We start from the raw sequence: 14,377 nt of genomic DNA, 5'->3' as shown, positions 1-14,377 counted from the left end.
ACATACGTTTAATAGAATAACATCGCCTGTTCCCTGTGCTGTACTTCACATCCCCGTGGCTTGTACCGCTGCCGGTTTGTGCTGAACCCCTTCTCCCTACCCCGCTGCCATCCGGCAGCCAGCAAAATGCTCTGTCTGTGAGTTTATTTCTGTTTCCTTGTGTTCTTTAGACTCCACACGGAAGTGAAATCATGTGGTATTTGCGTTCAGTCTGACGTATTTCACTCGGCATAGCACCCGCCGGCTCATCCGTGGGGCCGCAGCCGGCAGGGTTTCATTCGTGTTTGTGGCCGAGCGGTTTCCACTGCGCGCGTGGACCGGTCTTCACGCGTTAAACGCAGGAGAGCTCGCTGCTCCTCGGCGTCCCCGCTCAGCCAGCGCAGGGAGCAGGCGCAGAGCTCTGACCCTCTGCCTGGAGCCGGCGGCCCTGAGTCCCCTGGCCCTGAGTCTCAGTGCCCGTAACGTGACTCCTGGCTCCGGGGTCGATTTCGTGGCAGACGTGAGCTCTCACTGTGGCGACAGTTTCAGTCCGCGGTACTTGGAAGTCCCCGTCGGCCCATCTCTCTTCTCCTCCTTCGGCACCCTTCAGTGTTCGGTTCGCTAGGTTCTAAGTGCCGGAGACAAATCTTCTACCTGTAATACCTGTGGGTTAATCGGCCAAATCCCACAGTTAGAGACACTGTTAGAGAGGAAACTCAGGTATACTGAACTTTGATTTGTAGCTTTGTAACTAATGACGTTTCTTCACTAATGAACCGATTCTGGCCACGTAGCTCCTGAAACCGTGTTTTGAATGGGAGTCATCTTCTGTGAGAAACCACATTGGCCTTGTCGCTTCACACTCCCCCAGCCTGGTGGCCCTGGACAGCTCCAGCCGCTCACTAGGTCGGTGCGTGAAACAGACAGAGGGCTTCTGGCTCTTTCCGTTTACTTCCCAGCGGGGACAGTCACGCCGCAGTTTTAGCCTGTGGGGCTAAAAACACATTATTTTTTCCCTCAAGTCTTTACTTCAGGTATTGTCATTTTCTTATTCGTTTATACATTTTTGCTAATTTCAGGGCCCAGAGGCTACAAGAAGAAAAAAATAAAAGTGCGACCGAGGCGCTCAGGAGACGGGAGCTGAATGTAAAGAGCTTGGAGGAGTCCTACGACCAGAAGCTGAAGAACGAAATTCTGAAGTGATTATTCGATGGTTTTAAATAAGTAACACGTTGGAATTAAGTTGTCGGACACACGGCAACGCTAACGAAGTAGATGAGACCAGTGTTTCATGGCAGAAGTTCATGTTTAAAAAATACACGTTTTCGTTGACAGTCAAGCCATCCCCATGAGGATTTGAGTTAAGATAGTTTGAAAAAGGTCCAGTCCAGAGAAGAGCACCCTCTGCGTTCTTACTCGTAGCTTCTCTGACACGCAGTGACCTGACCGAGAGCCTCTGACTTGCTTGCATGTTGGGGGCATGTTGCTGTGCCGATAGGCTTAGAATCGGAATCATAATCACTGTTAGTTCTCTTTTTTCCGACCCTACTAACACTGCCACTGAGAGATCTAATAACTTACAGGTTATTCTGGGCATAGTGTTCGTCAGTAAACGTGTGTCTGGTATTCCTTCAAGATTCCGTAGAGCCAGGATCAAAAGAAACAAACTGAAATTAACTCTGTAAAGCAGAAAAAACGATGAAGGGAAAGGCTAGGTTAGCGTGGCTCTCCTTTAGCGCTCGGGCAGCCTCTGTCACGTGACACACGTTCAGTGAGTATTTATCGAGTCGATGAATTCTTGGCGGACAGGTGATTCACCTCGGCTCCTCTGAGTGTTTCTTAATCGTTGGCCCCTTTTCACTGCCTTACCCTTGGTTCGTTACTGATGTTCAGTTACGCAACACTGGCAAAGATTTCTTGAGTTTATTCTTTAAAAGAATTCTCATAATAAATATAGCGTCTTTCCATGTAGGAGTTTTGAAATGCTGGCCGTTATCTACGTATTTCATGTCAGCTCCTTGACTCGAGTAGCGCACAGTGAAGTATCTGTAGTTAAGCTTTCAGGAATGGACGCCTACGCGCGTGTGTTAACCGCATAGCCGCGGAGACCGTGATCCGTCTGGCAGCGTCTGTCTGGCTTCGGGTGCTCTCGGAGTGCCTTGGCGCGTGTCGGCTTCTGGAGGACATTCACCCCACGGGTGCTCCTCTTTCCCGTCTCCCATCTCCGGACCTAAAAGCCGGCTAGGAACAGTTAGCGGGGATGAGTAGGACTGCCTGGAAATGTGCCTGTTGGTGTCGCCGATTGGCACCTAAAGGTGCTGGTCCCTGTGGAGCAGCCCCTGAGGGTGAAGGTTCCCCTGGTGCGGGTGGGGGGCGGAGGAGATGGCTTGGAGGTGACTGCCTCCTTATCTTTGGGGATTGAGAGTCAGTTACTTCTTCGTGTCAGTCCAGACCAACCAAGGAGTAATTGCCCAGCAGCCTTACCGTGACTCAAGTTTGGGGACCCAGTTCAGGGTTGCAGCACGGTTTTACTGGACCTTTTATGTTCCGAGTGTGGATGTGTGGCCTAGTCCTGGGAGACTGGAATCCAGGCCTGGTCATGCTCGGTGCCCTCGTGCGTCAGAAGGAACCTGTCCAGCTAGGTGACGAGCTTGTTCTGATTCCCAGGCATCAGCTTGAGCTGGAGGACGAGCACCTCAGCAGAACCAGCAGACTGGCCGAGGAGGAGAGGAAGAGCAAAGGTGATTGGGGGGGGGGCGTGTTGTTCAGTTCCGATGCGCGTTTTTAGCTTCCTGAGCTGGGCCTCTTTATTCTGAAACACGCATTCTCAAAATACATGTACCTTGTACTGCATTACTCCAAAATTACACATTTTTTGGCCTTTTAATTTACAAAGTTAGAAAAGTGATCATTGTCTTCTACATTTTTGCAAACCTTGTGTAACCTTTTGTGTATTCATAAAGGTCACTGATTTATTGGCAAGATTTTATCCAACTTTGTTTTTATGTACATTTTTTTAATGAAAAAATATGTCAAAAATGACCCTTGACCTGAGAGGATGTAGGGTGTTAAGAATTTGTTTTTCCCGTCCCCCCTCCCCCTCCCCTTTGGCAACCGTCTGCTCGTCTCTGTGTCTGCGGGTCTGTCTCTCTGCCTCTGTCTCTTCCTTTGCTTCGTTGGCTGCCGTTCCACATGTAAGTTAAATCACCAGGCGTTTGTCTTCCCGCAGTTTCTGTCACCGAGCACGACACCCTTTGGGTTCATCTGTGCCGGCGCACAGGGCAGATTTCATTCCCGTGCTGCTGGATAACAAACACATTTCCTCACGCGTCGGCGGCGCGTGTCGTCACCCGCGTGCGTGGGGCTGGACGCCGGGCCGGCCGCGGCTGCCGCCGGTAGCTCTGCAGCGAGCGCGGGGCGCGTGCACCTCTCAGAATTAGCGGTGTGTTTGCTCGTTCGCTTCTTTGCGTTTCCGGCTACGCACCCGGAAGGGGAGTCGCCGGCCGCAGGGCCGCCCTGCTCGTGGCCGTGGGAGGCCCCGTGCGCCTCGCCGCGTGGCCACCAGGAGCGTGTGGGGCTCCCTCCTCTGCGCCCCCGCCCCGCGCTTGGTCTTTGAAGATGGACGACCAGCCCCCCTGCGCGGCGGGAAGGCGTGGCGCGCCGTGATTCGAATGCGCCTCTCTCCGATGCGCAGGGCCGTCGGGCGACGTTCGCCGTGGCCGTGGGCCATGTGCACGTGCTCTTTGGAGGAGCGTCTGCGAGGCGCTGCCCGTGCTTCAGGTGGGTGTTCGGGTGCTGGGGCGCTTGCGGTCCGTGCTCGCTCTGCGCGGCCCCGGCACACGGGCCGCCCGCGAACGTCTCCTCCCTGCGGCGGGCCGTCCGTCCCCGGCCGGCGGTTCCTTCGCAGCCGGAGCCTCGCCGCGCCACGATGGCCCTTCTGTTTCATCTCTCGCTGCCCCTGCCCGGGGTGCCACGTCCAACACAGCGTTGCCCAGAGCGACGCCGGAGAGTTTGCTTCCTGCGTTTTCCTGCAGGAGTCCTGTGGTTTCACGGCCCACAGTCACGCCGTTAATGCGGCCCGAGTTCACTTTTGTACCTTTTGCGTATTTGAATGTATTTCGATAACTGGATCGTCTGTGAGGACGGCGGCGGCGGCGGCTCGTTGCAGTCTGCTCAGTATCACTCTCCACCGCGACGGGCTTCAGCTTTCCACTCGCAGAGGATTTCCGTGTGACTTCTCCGTCCCCTGTGACCTAGCTCCTCCTTGTTCCTTTTACTTACATGTTTTTATGCTTCACGATATTTTCACGTAACTTATGATTTCCTAAGCTATCGTGCGCATTAGCCCAGGGTCAGGACGGTTGCGTACTTTTTCAGTCTCCAGGTGTTATACATTTCCCTGTGTTTCTAGGAATTTGCCTGTGAAAAGAAATTGCCCTTTCAGGAATTCTTGGGAGCGAACCAGGGCTGGGCGCTTGACACTGCCCTGTGAGGTCCCCAGGGTGTGGCCGCCCCTCCGTGGCGGCCTTGTGCAGGATGGTACTTTAGGAGTTGGTACCGTCATCATGCAGCAAATTGTTTTCTGATGCTGTGTCTACATAGATTTGGTAGGTGAAGTGAAAATGACAAAACTGTGATGACAGAATCATAATGGACAAATCTCTGCCTCGAAAGACATTCGGGTGTGTTGGCGGGGGGCGGGGGGGCGCTCCGAGCAGCAGACGCGTGCCTGGTCGGCGTGCGTAGCGGGAGGAAGGTCACCGCGCATTGGACTGTTAGGACTAGCTCCCCACCACCCGTTGGGTAGCGGGGCTTATTTCTTGATTTTCTATTTTAGATTACGAAACCATGGTCATGAGATCTGACATACTGGCCCTCGTTATTAAATGACTTACGTTCAGTAGGAAAACGTGATGTTTAAGTGGTTGTCTCTTTCAGAGAAAGCGATACGTTTGCAAGAGGAGCTCACAGCTGTGAATTTGAAAAAGGAACAACTGATTCATTCTGCAAATCGTGTGAAAGAACTTGAGGTATTGTTAACCCTATTATTCTTTCGAAATCAGTGTTACACAATGCGTGACATTTCAGCTGTGGTCATATGTGATGTATTATAAGTCATCCTCTCGATGTGTTTGCACTGTTTACTACGGCTAAGGAGCTGACGGCTGAGCTGAAGGTAATGCAGGAGCTGTCCGTTCGCGGCCCAGCCTCCCAGGGACGCACAGATTGAGCAGGTCTTTGGGGGCCGGAGTCCCGCCTGAGCCCTGTCCCTCCCTCACTTCTGTGTGCCTCCAGCTGCGTTCCGTGGCCCCTGGGTCCGCACCTGTAGGTTTGGGGTGCCGCCCGCATTCCATGGTCGTTGAGGGCCTTGGCGAGCCGGGTGCGGTGCCCAGCCCCAAGCAGGCGGGCCGTGCTCGCCGGCGCCCGCCCCGGCCGCGGCAGGCAGTGTTCCTGTCGTCTGTCGGGATCCGACCGACGAGAATGGAGTGAGATGCGTTTTTCACGTGCCGGGGCGACTCTGTTCCTGTTCATTCACGTGTTCGCTGTCTGCAGGGTGGAGCTGGAACCTTAGGGACCTAAAATATGCTCTCTGTGTAGAATTTACTTTTGCGACTGCAGCGACTTATTTGAGAACTTGTAGGCTTTTCTCTGCAAACGCAAGGTAAATTATCGCGAGAAAAGGAAAGCATTCCACAGCAGGTTTGTGATATCTCGCTTTTCACCTTTAAAAACGTATATTGCTCTAATCCGTGCTTGCTGTTGGGACTTCAGTGGCGTCTGAGAAACAGGGTGACGACCCTAGTCAGAAGCACTTACTGTGCAGGACAAGGTTCTACGTAGGGAAAGTCGGGCGAGCTTCCCCCAGCCCCAGCTCCAGGGCCAGAGACGACTGTCACTGTGGTAGTTTGGGTCGTGTCGTTGCGGAGAACCAGACTTGCGTCCGGCGGCCCCGATTCCGTCGTGACTGCCGCCTTCGCTTGCGCGGCGCCTCGGGGCCGCCGTTCAGGTTCGCTGTCCTTTTTCAATTCCAGCTCGAGCTGGAGTCCGCGAAGGCCCAGTCCTTGGCAGTGACAGAGCAGAACCACCTGCTGCGAGAGAAGCTGAAAGACATGAGGGACTACTCCCTTCTGAAGGAAGCGCGGCTGGAGCTTCAGGCCCAGAACAAAGTGCTGAGACAGCAGATCGAGGAGCTGAAAAGTGAAAACTTGCACCTCTTAAACCGTGGGTCTTTCTTCCTGATTCGCATGTCTTTGTCATTCGTCTTAGTCGAGTGTTTTGAAACTGCGCTTTGGGTCTGTAAGGGAGGCTTCAGTGGGGAAATTTTTATAAAGTTAAGACCAGTTCGAGGTCACTTCCTTTTTGCTCGACGTTGAATAATTGGTGGTGTCGTTAAGAAGGAATATTTTTAAGCTGTACCTATCTGCCTGTTTGGATGGTACCGGATTCCCCCCGCCCTCTGCAGGTAGGGGTTGGGGGGGCGGGGTGGGGGACATCCCCAGGCCCTGGGAACGAGAAGTGCGAGTGAGGCTGAGGTCGATGCTACCCCCTTCCCCCCGCGACCACCCCCACCTCCGTGCACAGTGGCCCTGGGCCGGCGCTGCACCCAGCCAGACAAAGTCCCAGTGCTTGGGAGGTGGCCTCCCCGGGTCTGGGAATTCCTCCCTCCTCGACGTGCTAGGCCCAAGCAGTGGTGACAGCGTGGCTCCATTAGCAGCCCAGGGAGCTGCAGCGTGCTCTGTGGCTACCCTACATAGACCGTTCTCCATCAGCGGGCCCTCTGGCGGCCCCAGTGGGGGAGCTCTGTCAGCTTTCTGCCTGCACCCCGAGTGCTGCCGACAGATGCACAGGCCAGAGTGGGCCTCGGGGTGGCCGTCAGCACGTTTGGCTGGAGGCTTCCTTTGTGCCTCCTGTGCGTGGCCGAGGACAGAGGCGGGCATTCAAGCTAACTTAAGGATTTGAAAGAATTCTTGTACTCGGAGTAGGACTGTGTCGGATGGTAAAGTTTGCATTTTCATGCCTTAAATTCTTTACTGAAATCTGTGGGTCAGGACTGCTTAGTCCAGTTAATAAGGTAACGTGAAGCTAATTAATTGCACGTGCACGAAGAAAAGAACAGTTACAGTCTCTCTAGCTGCTTCGTCAAGCGAAGCGAGAGAACCCGTGGTCCGTGACGCCGGGCGTCTCACCTCCGCAGGCATCGCTCAGCCGCCGCCTGCGCTGGCCGCTCTCCAGGAAGAGCTGAGGAAAGCGGAGGAAGCCGCCGCGTCGGGGCGCAGGGCGTCCGAAGCCCACCAGCGCGCGCTGCGCCAGCAGCTGCAGGCCGAGGTGAGCCCGCTCGGTGCTCGGCGCGCGGGGCCCGGCGCCCCGACGCGGTGCGACGCGGCGTGTGCCACCCGGCGTAGACCGGGTCGCCCTGCGCGGCCGAAGCCGCTCCTCCCACACGCCCGGGACCCTGTCTCGCCCGAGGAACCTCTTCAGTGGTTCCGACTTTGCATTCATAACCGTGGTAAAAGCCAGAGGCCGGCGGCCGCGCCCAAACGCAGACCGCCCCGTCCCGATGCGGCCCGCGGGGAGAGGGTCACCTCACGCCTCCCCGCAGCTCGGAAATGCCGGCACGTGCCTCGCGTCCGCTCCGTGCCCTGGGAGCTGTCGTGGGGGATGAGTGAGGAAGGGGGCGGGAAACTCGTCGAACGTTCTCTTGTTTTCTACAGACCCGTGGGTTACGGGTAAAGCTGCTCATTTTTCGCAAAGCAGAAAAAGAGAACGAACCCGGAAAGAGAATTGTTTCTCTCGACGTGCGCTGCGATTTATTTCCTTTCCGTCGGCGTCTGTACCTTCTCTAAATCTTTCCAGATGGAGCGTTCCGCACGGCTGAAGGCCCAGGTGTTGGATTACGATGCCTCCGTCAAGAGGTTGACCATGCAGGTGGCCGACTTGAAATTGCAGCTGAAACAGACTCAGACAGGTGAGACATTTTTAACCTGCAGATGTGCGTGTGGTGTGTAAAGCTGCTGACCGTGCTGGAAACGCGACGGTCATTAATCACTGACTTCTCAGTAGTTCTCGTAGCAGGGGAAAACCACAGACTTGCGGGTCGCCTTAACGGCAGCACTGCCCGTCCGTTTCGGGAACGCCAGCCCGGCGATCTGCCGAGCCGCCTGCTGTCCCAGTGCCTTGTGGCTTGGGAGAGCCTCACACCCGCAGCGCTCAGCCTCGTCTGCCTGCAGGTCACCCCTCGCCTGCCGCTCGGGCCCGGCGCTGGCTTTAGCCACAGCCCCTGGGGTCCGGGGCCGCGTCCCGTAGGGACACATGTCGATGGATTCACAGTCGAACGTAGGAATGTTCACGCTGAGTGAACAAACAGAGATGAGCGTACGGCTTCGCGCGGGTTCGGGCCCAGTCTCTCAGCCCGAGGGCTTAGGTCTGGTGAGGCTTTGCCACCAGATACGTGATGAGTCAGTTTTCGGTTCTCGGCGCTCTCGGGACACCAGGGCTGTGTACGATGGAGTGTGCGATGGCGCCGCGGGTGAGACAGAAGGCCCGTGACTCACGCGGCGGCTCGCGGGGTGGTCGGCGCCGCCGTGGCGGGGCAGCCGGGCCCCGGGCCCCGGGCCCTCGTTCGTGCCGCCTTCCGCTTCCCAAACTCCCGTTCTCAAGTTCATCTCGCTCTCCCCTCCCCGCATGGCCCGTGCTGTGTCCGTGACGCGCAGCCCTGGAGAACGAAGTGTACCGCAACCCGAAGCGGTCGCTGCTCCGGCTTGCCGTCCCCGGACTCGGCGCGCTTCGCGACGCGGACAGGAGCGGGGACTCCTTGCAAACGCTCGGAGAGGAAGCGCTGATGGCGGGCACGGCCACACCGAGGGCCCCGCGGGACCCGCACGCCAGCACGGACGGCAGCTCCCCCGACTCCGACCTGGAGTTCGTCGCCTGCACCAAGGTGAGGATGAGGGAGCTGCAGCGAGAGGCCGAGCGCCTGGACCGCGCCTTCCAGGATTACCACCGCAGGGTGGCGGAGCGTCCCGCCGCCCGGAGCCCGCTGGCCCCGCACGAGCCGGGGGCTCCCAGGAGCGTCTCTTCCGCTTCCCCCGAAAGGAGCATGTCGGCCGAGGCCGGGGCCGCGTCCGCACCGCCTGCAGGGGACGTGGCCGCCGCGCCAGCGGGCACCGCGGCCTCACGGCCGCGCAGAGGCACCTGCCGACGCCCCTCGGCCACGCCCCTGGCGAAGGCCCGGCGCGGCCTGGATGGCCAAGTGCACCTGGAAGGTGAGCAGCAGAAAGGGTGCGGCCGCCCGGCCTGGGCAGACCGGGCCCTGGGGAGCCCCCGGTCTGAGGAAGGGCGCAGGGCGGGTGCGGGAGGCCCTGGCACCCACTGGCGGAGGCACGTCCCCGCGTGGCGCCGGGCACGGAGCGGGGGTTCGGCGCGGGACTGGCTTTTCCCTTCCTGGCGGGCGACTGGTTTTCTCCACCTCACTGGCGTCATGGCAGCCTCGTTAGCTGCTTGAACCGTTCCTCCTTTGGATCACGCATGCCTCATGCTCGGCTGTTCGCACGGATGATAGGATTTATTTTCCAAGCAAGAGCTCCTTACGAGCTGCGTTGCTTTTTTCGTCCGCGTACCTCGTGACATTCTTGCCCTGGTCCCTTCTGCCCCTTAGGCCTGGGCCGAGCCCCCGCCAGCCCTCGCCCCGACGCAACGCCCCGACCTTCGCCCACCGAGTCCGGCCGCAGCCTGGCCGTGCAGTCGCTGTCTGGCTCCCTGAAGCAGAAGTCCAGGTAAGCGCCCTGCTCCGGCCGGCCCGGCCCAGCCTGGTGGGCCGCACGGGGTCGCAGCTCGACCTGTGTCGGTACGGACTTTGCCATCGGATGGCGAGGTGATGTGTGGTCTTTGGGAGTCACCTGAAGCACCTGGGGAAAAGCGCTTTTAGCAAGTAATTTCTCTCCGTTTGCTAAACTTGACGCATAGAACACGGACTGTGATAGTAGTGAGCGCCTTCGTGGTTCCGTGAGTAGACTCGCGTCATGAAGGTGGGGACAACATCCAGCATCTGCAGAAGCAAGTAAGTTCGGTTTGCTAGAGCTTCACACTCACGAACTTTGTTCTTCTCACGCAGCGTTTATCAGAGACAAACTGAACTTCAAGACAAAAGCGACTTTTCAAATCCCGACAAGCTGCCTTTAAAGGATAATGAAGAGCTGGAATCGTCTTTTGAACGTAAGTTCAAGTACGGGTTTTTATAAGTCGAAAATGTAGAAGCTAAAGCTTAGTTTTGGTGAAACATGTCCACTGTTAAAAAAAGCTAAGTGGTTACAAATTAGGACGTGTATACTCTGTTATAAAGCCACAAATACACATATTTTGCCTCTTTTTTACATCGCAAAGATTTTCAGGGATGCATTTGAATTCTATTTTTCAAGAAATTAAGAGTAACCAATAATTTTAAAGTTGGAGATGAGCCCACAAGCGATCCCTTAATTTACAATATTTGGGATTGCCTCAGATTAAGTTATTTTTCCTTAGAGCACACAGATTCTGTGCACTGCCTCAGATGTGGAAATGCCCTTCCTAGTGAGAGAACGGCGGGGAAAGTGTGCGGGCTTCGCGGTCTGGCAGGCGGCGTCCAGCCTCCGGCCCGTCCGGGGTGCTCCGGCCAGGGCAGCCTGCTGCCGAGCTATGAAACTGGGGTGGGCATCTCTGAGGTTCTTTCCAGCGTGGGGAGGCTTTGCGTTTGCACAGAACCAATCCCGTAGCCTTGTCAGCTTCATGGCCAAGTCTGAAAGTATATTTTAAAACAGTTAAATGACAGGGCTTAGTCCGATTTGCACATTCTTTGTAAGTAACTTTAAGAGCTTTCTTAACTCATTGATATTTAAATAGCATTCCAGTGATCATCAGCAAGCCAGGTGAATTTTTCTGTGGCTTTCCGAATCTAATTCTGTAAACACTGCTAATTCTGTAAAGTGTAAGAACACCTTGAAAAGCGAATTCATTGCCTAGCCTCACGCTGACAACGCCTTAGCGTTAGGGAAGGCCCGGCGGGCGCCGTGGCTGAAACGAAGTGCTGCCCGGGGAGTCCGCCCCCGCCGCGGGCCTTCCCGGCGCCCGCTGCTGCCGAGGCCTCACGGGGCACGTGTTCGCTCCTCGTGCAGATGCAGGGGACCCAGCACAGCCGTGGGACGTGGACGGCCTCCACCCCGCCGGCGACATGCCGCATCCGGACTCCGCGGCGGCCACCGCTTCCACACCTGGCTCCTGTCACTGCCCAGGTACGTGTGTCCTGGTTGTAACCAGCAGGTGGCGTGACGGAATGCCGAATGTCCGTCTGTGCCCTGTAAGTCGTTTCACGTGTTGCTGAAGGACTTTCTATGAGCCTGAGTTAGTGACGGTGCTGGTCAGGGTGTGACTGTTGGTGACATTTCTGAAGGTGCTCTCAGTTGGAACCTGTAAACACTGTGCCGAGGAGAAAGCTGTGAAGGAGGCTTCCCGTTCAGCCTTCCCCGGCGCATTGCCTTAAAAATATTTTGTTAACTTGTCCAAAGTGTGGCAAAGCAGTTACATTTTTGCTTAAGGCTCTTCTGCGAGGGCCATTTCGTGAGAACCTCATCATCTTGGGAAATCTTAGCACAAGGTCGAAACAACAGTTAATAGCCATGTACGTCTTCCATACGATTGTGAAATGGTAGCATTTCTTGTTGTATCTATTTGTGTTCGTATCTTAGAAAATTAGGGCATAGCAACTGTTATATTTCAGTCTTCGGAAAAGCCGATAACCCTGGAGGGAAACTGGTCGTTAGGCTTCCCATGTCGGGCCCGCTTTGTCTCCCCTCCTCTCCGGATCGCCCACTCCCCCCGCCCCCCAGTGTGGAGGGGCAGGGACAGACCCGGGGGGTGGGGGGGATGTGAGCTTCGTTCCAGCCAGGTCCTTCTCCTTGGACCAGAGCGGTTAAGCCTCCGACTTGAAAGGAAATTCCGTGAGGAAAGTCGCCTCTCGTTTTGTCAACGTTTTGAGGGGGACTGTCATCCCCCGAACCTGTGCAGCAACGCCCCCCATGAGCAGCTCCTGGGATTCACCGCGCTCAGGAGCACGAGGAATTACTGAACAAAGACGCTTTGACAGGGTCGACGTTGCTGGTGCCAGAGTAAATCGTTCTGGAAAGCTCTCAGTCACTGAGACTTGTCAGGAGCCTTCTCTGGGCCGGGCACGCGGCAGCGAGCCGAGCCACGCCCTCGCCCCACGGACGTCTAGTGGGGGGGGCGATCAGCAGGCCGTCCCCGAAGACCTCCGATGGGACAGGTCTGAGGAGGGTCGGGGGCCGCCGGGAGCAGGTCTGGCAGGAAGCGTTGGGCCGAGACCTGAGTGAACCGTAGGGAGCAGAAACCACACACGGCGCGTCACGTGCAGAGCACGAGGTGGAGGCCAGCGCCAGCGCAGGCGACGCAGGACACGGCGCCGACCGGAGGCGCGCGTCGACGGCATCTGCTGCCCGGCCCGCGCGTCTTAGCAGGTGGGGGGGGCGGACTCCGCAGGGACGCGCGGACAGCCCGGGACGGTCAGGACACAAACCGGGAGCCGCCGTCGGCCGTTGCGTGGGGCGTGGCGTGCGCCGGCTCGCGGTGGCTCGTTCGCAGCAGGCCGCGCGGGCACGTGGGGGCGCGCCGTGCCCTGGCGTGGCGGCCGGTGCAGCGTCACTCGGTTCACTGGCGGGAATTTTCCCTCCCCGTCATCTCCTGGGGACGCAGACTGGTCCGTTGCTGAACGGACCGCACACCTGAGTGGCATGTTGTCCCACGGAGCGGGCGTGACGGTGGCCCCGCCAGTAGGCAGCCCTTTTCCATGCACCTGTCACGCCGGCGGCCACGCAGCGTCCCCGTCCTGAGGCCGCAGTTCCGTGCGCGGCGGCCGTCGCGGGCAGCCCCGCGTCCGCTGGCAGGGAGGACGGCGCGTTTCCGCCCATGGCGACGGCCGCCGCCGACCCTGCCGTTTGACGTTCGCGAGCAGGGCCAGCAGACGGAGCCCTGTGTGGCCTCGGTCTCGTCAGGGAGAGTCCCTCGGTCCCCGCCGGAGCCTTGGAACCGGGCAGAGCTCAGGGTTCACAGTCCTCTGGGGACACCGTGACTTTGTGTCTGGAGGAGGAAGGTCAGTGTAACGTGTGGGACTGAGACGGAGTTAAACCCGTGAGGCCAGGGGACCCGCGCGGCGAGCTGCAGGGCACAGACGGACACAGCCCGGAGGACGGCAGCGGGAGACACGGGCACACGGGGCGCCGAGGCAGGCGCGGAGCTCGGCGTGGCTGCGTGCGCGCCGGCTGCCGTCGCCTCCGGAGCGAGGGGGCCTCGCGGAGCAGGCGGCGCGGTCGGGCGCGGGGAGCACGTCACGCCCAGGAGCCGCGGGAGCGAGGCGCAGAGCCCGGGCGGCCCAGCCGCGTCCAGCAGGGCGCCAACGGGTGCTTCCGGCCGTCCAGGGAGCCGGCGGCCAGGACCCCGAGGGCAGCAGGACGAGGTCCTGAGTCGTGAGCCTGGTGGCCGAGCGTGGCGTGGAGCAGGGTTCAGGGGCAGGGGGGATGACTCCGCGAGCCGCTGCCTCTGTGCCGGTGGCCGGGGACCCTTCAGAAACGCGCGTGTGAGGCTGGGGCAGAGGCCGGGACGCGAGAGGAAGACGTGGGGCCGAGGCGACGGCCGGCACCCTGTGCGGGGGAGGACGGCGAGCTGGGGGCGGGGCGTGCGCGGCCTCTGTTCCGCTCTGAGCAGCAGGGGCTCAAGGGCCTTTGCCGGGGCTGGGCGGCTGGGAGCTGCGGTGTCAATACACGGGCCGATGGTCACGTCACAACCGACGGGTAAGGGAGGGGCCGTCCCCGTCCCAGCGCGGGGCTGGGGCCAAGGACCTGATGACGGACCGGCCGCTGCGCAGAGTCCGCGGAGAACCGGGCGGGTCCCCCGAGTGTCCCCGAGTCTCTGGGGGGCCCCGTAACCAGCCCCACGTCTGTTTGCAAAAGTGGTGCTGCGAGCTACTCACCATGTTTTCTGATCCGTCAGGTGCAGATCAGAAACAAACCGCAGAGAAGGGAGAAGAGGAAGGAGGGCGGGAGCAGCAGAGGCGCAGAGACGGGCGGGAGCAGAGCGAGCGGGGAGCCCTCGCGCGGGGCCGGCGAGAGCTGCAGAAACTGGACCAGGAGAGGGTAAAGCGCGGCCGCCCGCCCCGCCCCCTTCCCCACACTGCGCCCCCCCAGCACCCTGCCCGCCGCCGGCACGCGAGTCCTGCGTGTGCCCCAGGGTCCTGGCAGCCGGCGGGTCACGCTGCACCGCCTGCCGGAGGCGTCGCGCACCCCTGCTCTGCCGGGCCCGGAAGGCCGTGCACACGCCCGAGGGGCGGCATAGGACCGCAGGGCCCGTGCGCGTGCGC

At 58.9% G+C, this 14,377-nt stretch overlaps 1 protein-coding gene across 4 annotated transcripts in view; it reads left to right on the top strand.

Moving 5' to 3' along the window:
• The window catches only part of LOC107518008 (oral-facial-digital syndrome 1 protein), a 33,299-nt gene that overhangs the window by 17,339 nt on the left and 1,583 nt on the right, over positions 1-14,377 (top strand). For all 4 annotated transcript variants that reach the window (XM_036235713.1, XM_036235714.1, XM_036235715.1 and 1 more), the window contains 11 exons: positions 1,059-1,178; positions 2,647-2,720; positions 4,918-5,009; positions 6,012-6,201; positions 7,175-7,305; positions 7,834-7,945; positions 8,691-9,242; positions 9,635-9,752; positions 10,091-10,191; positions 11,127-11,243; positions 14,011-14,153. In XM_036235713.1, the coding sequence (XP_036091606.1) occupies positions 1,059-1,178; positions 2,647-2,720; positions 4,918-5,009; positions 6,012-6,201; positions 7,175-7,305; positions 7,834-7,945; positions 8,691-9,242; positions 9,635-9,752; positions 10,091-10,191; positions 11,127-11,243; positions 14,011-14,153 (1,750 nt within the window). The remainder of the gene's footprint in view (positions 1-1,058; positions 1,179-2,646; positions 2,721-4,917; positions 5,010-6,011; positions 6,202-7,174; positions 7,306-7,833; positions 7,946-8,690; positions 9,243-9,634; positions 9,753-10,090; positions 10,192-11,126; positions 11,244-14,010; positions 14,154-14,377) is intronic.

The sequence above is a fragment of the Rousettus aegyptiacus genome, unplaced genomic scaffold (genome assembly GCF_014176215.1).
Source record: "Rousettus aegyptiacus isolate mRouAeg1 unplaced genomic scaffold, mRouAeg1.p scaffold_m13_p_19, whole genome shotgun sequence".
Taxonomy (NCBI): domain Eukaryota; kingdom Metazoa; phylum Chordata; class Mammalia; order Chiroptera; family Pteropodidae; genus Rousettus; species Rousettus aegyptiacus.
Note: the sequence above shows the minus strand (reverse complement) of the source record. Positions and strands in the feature narration are given on the sequence as shown.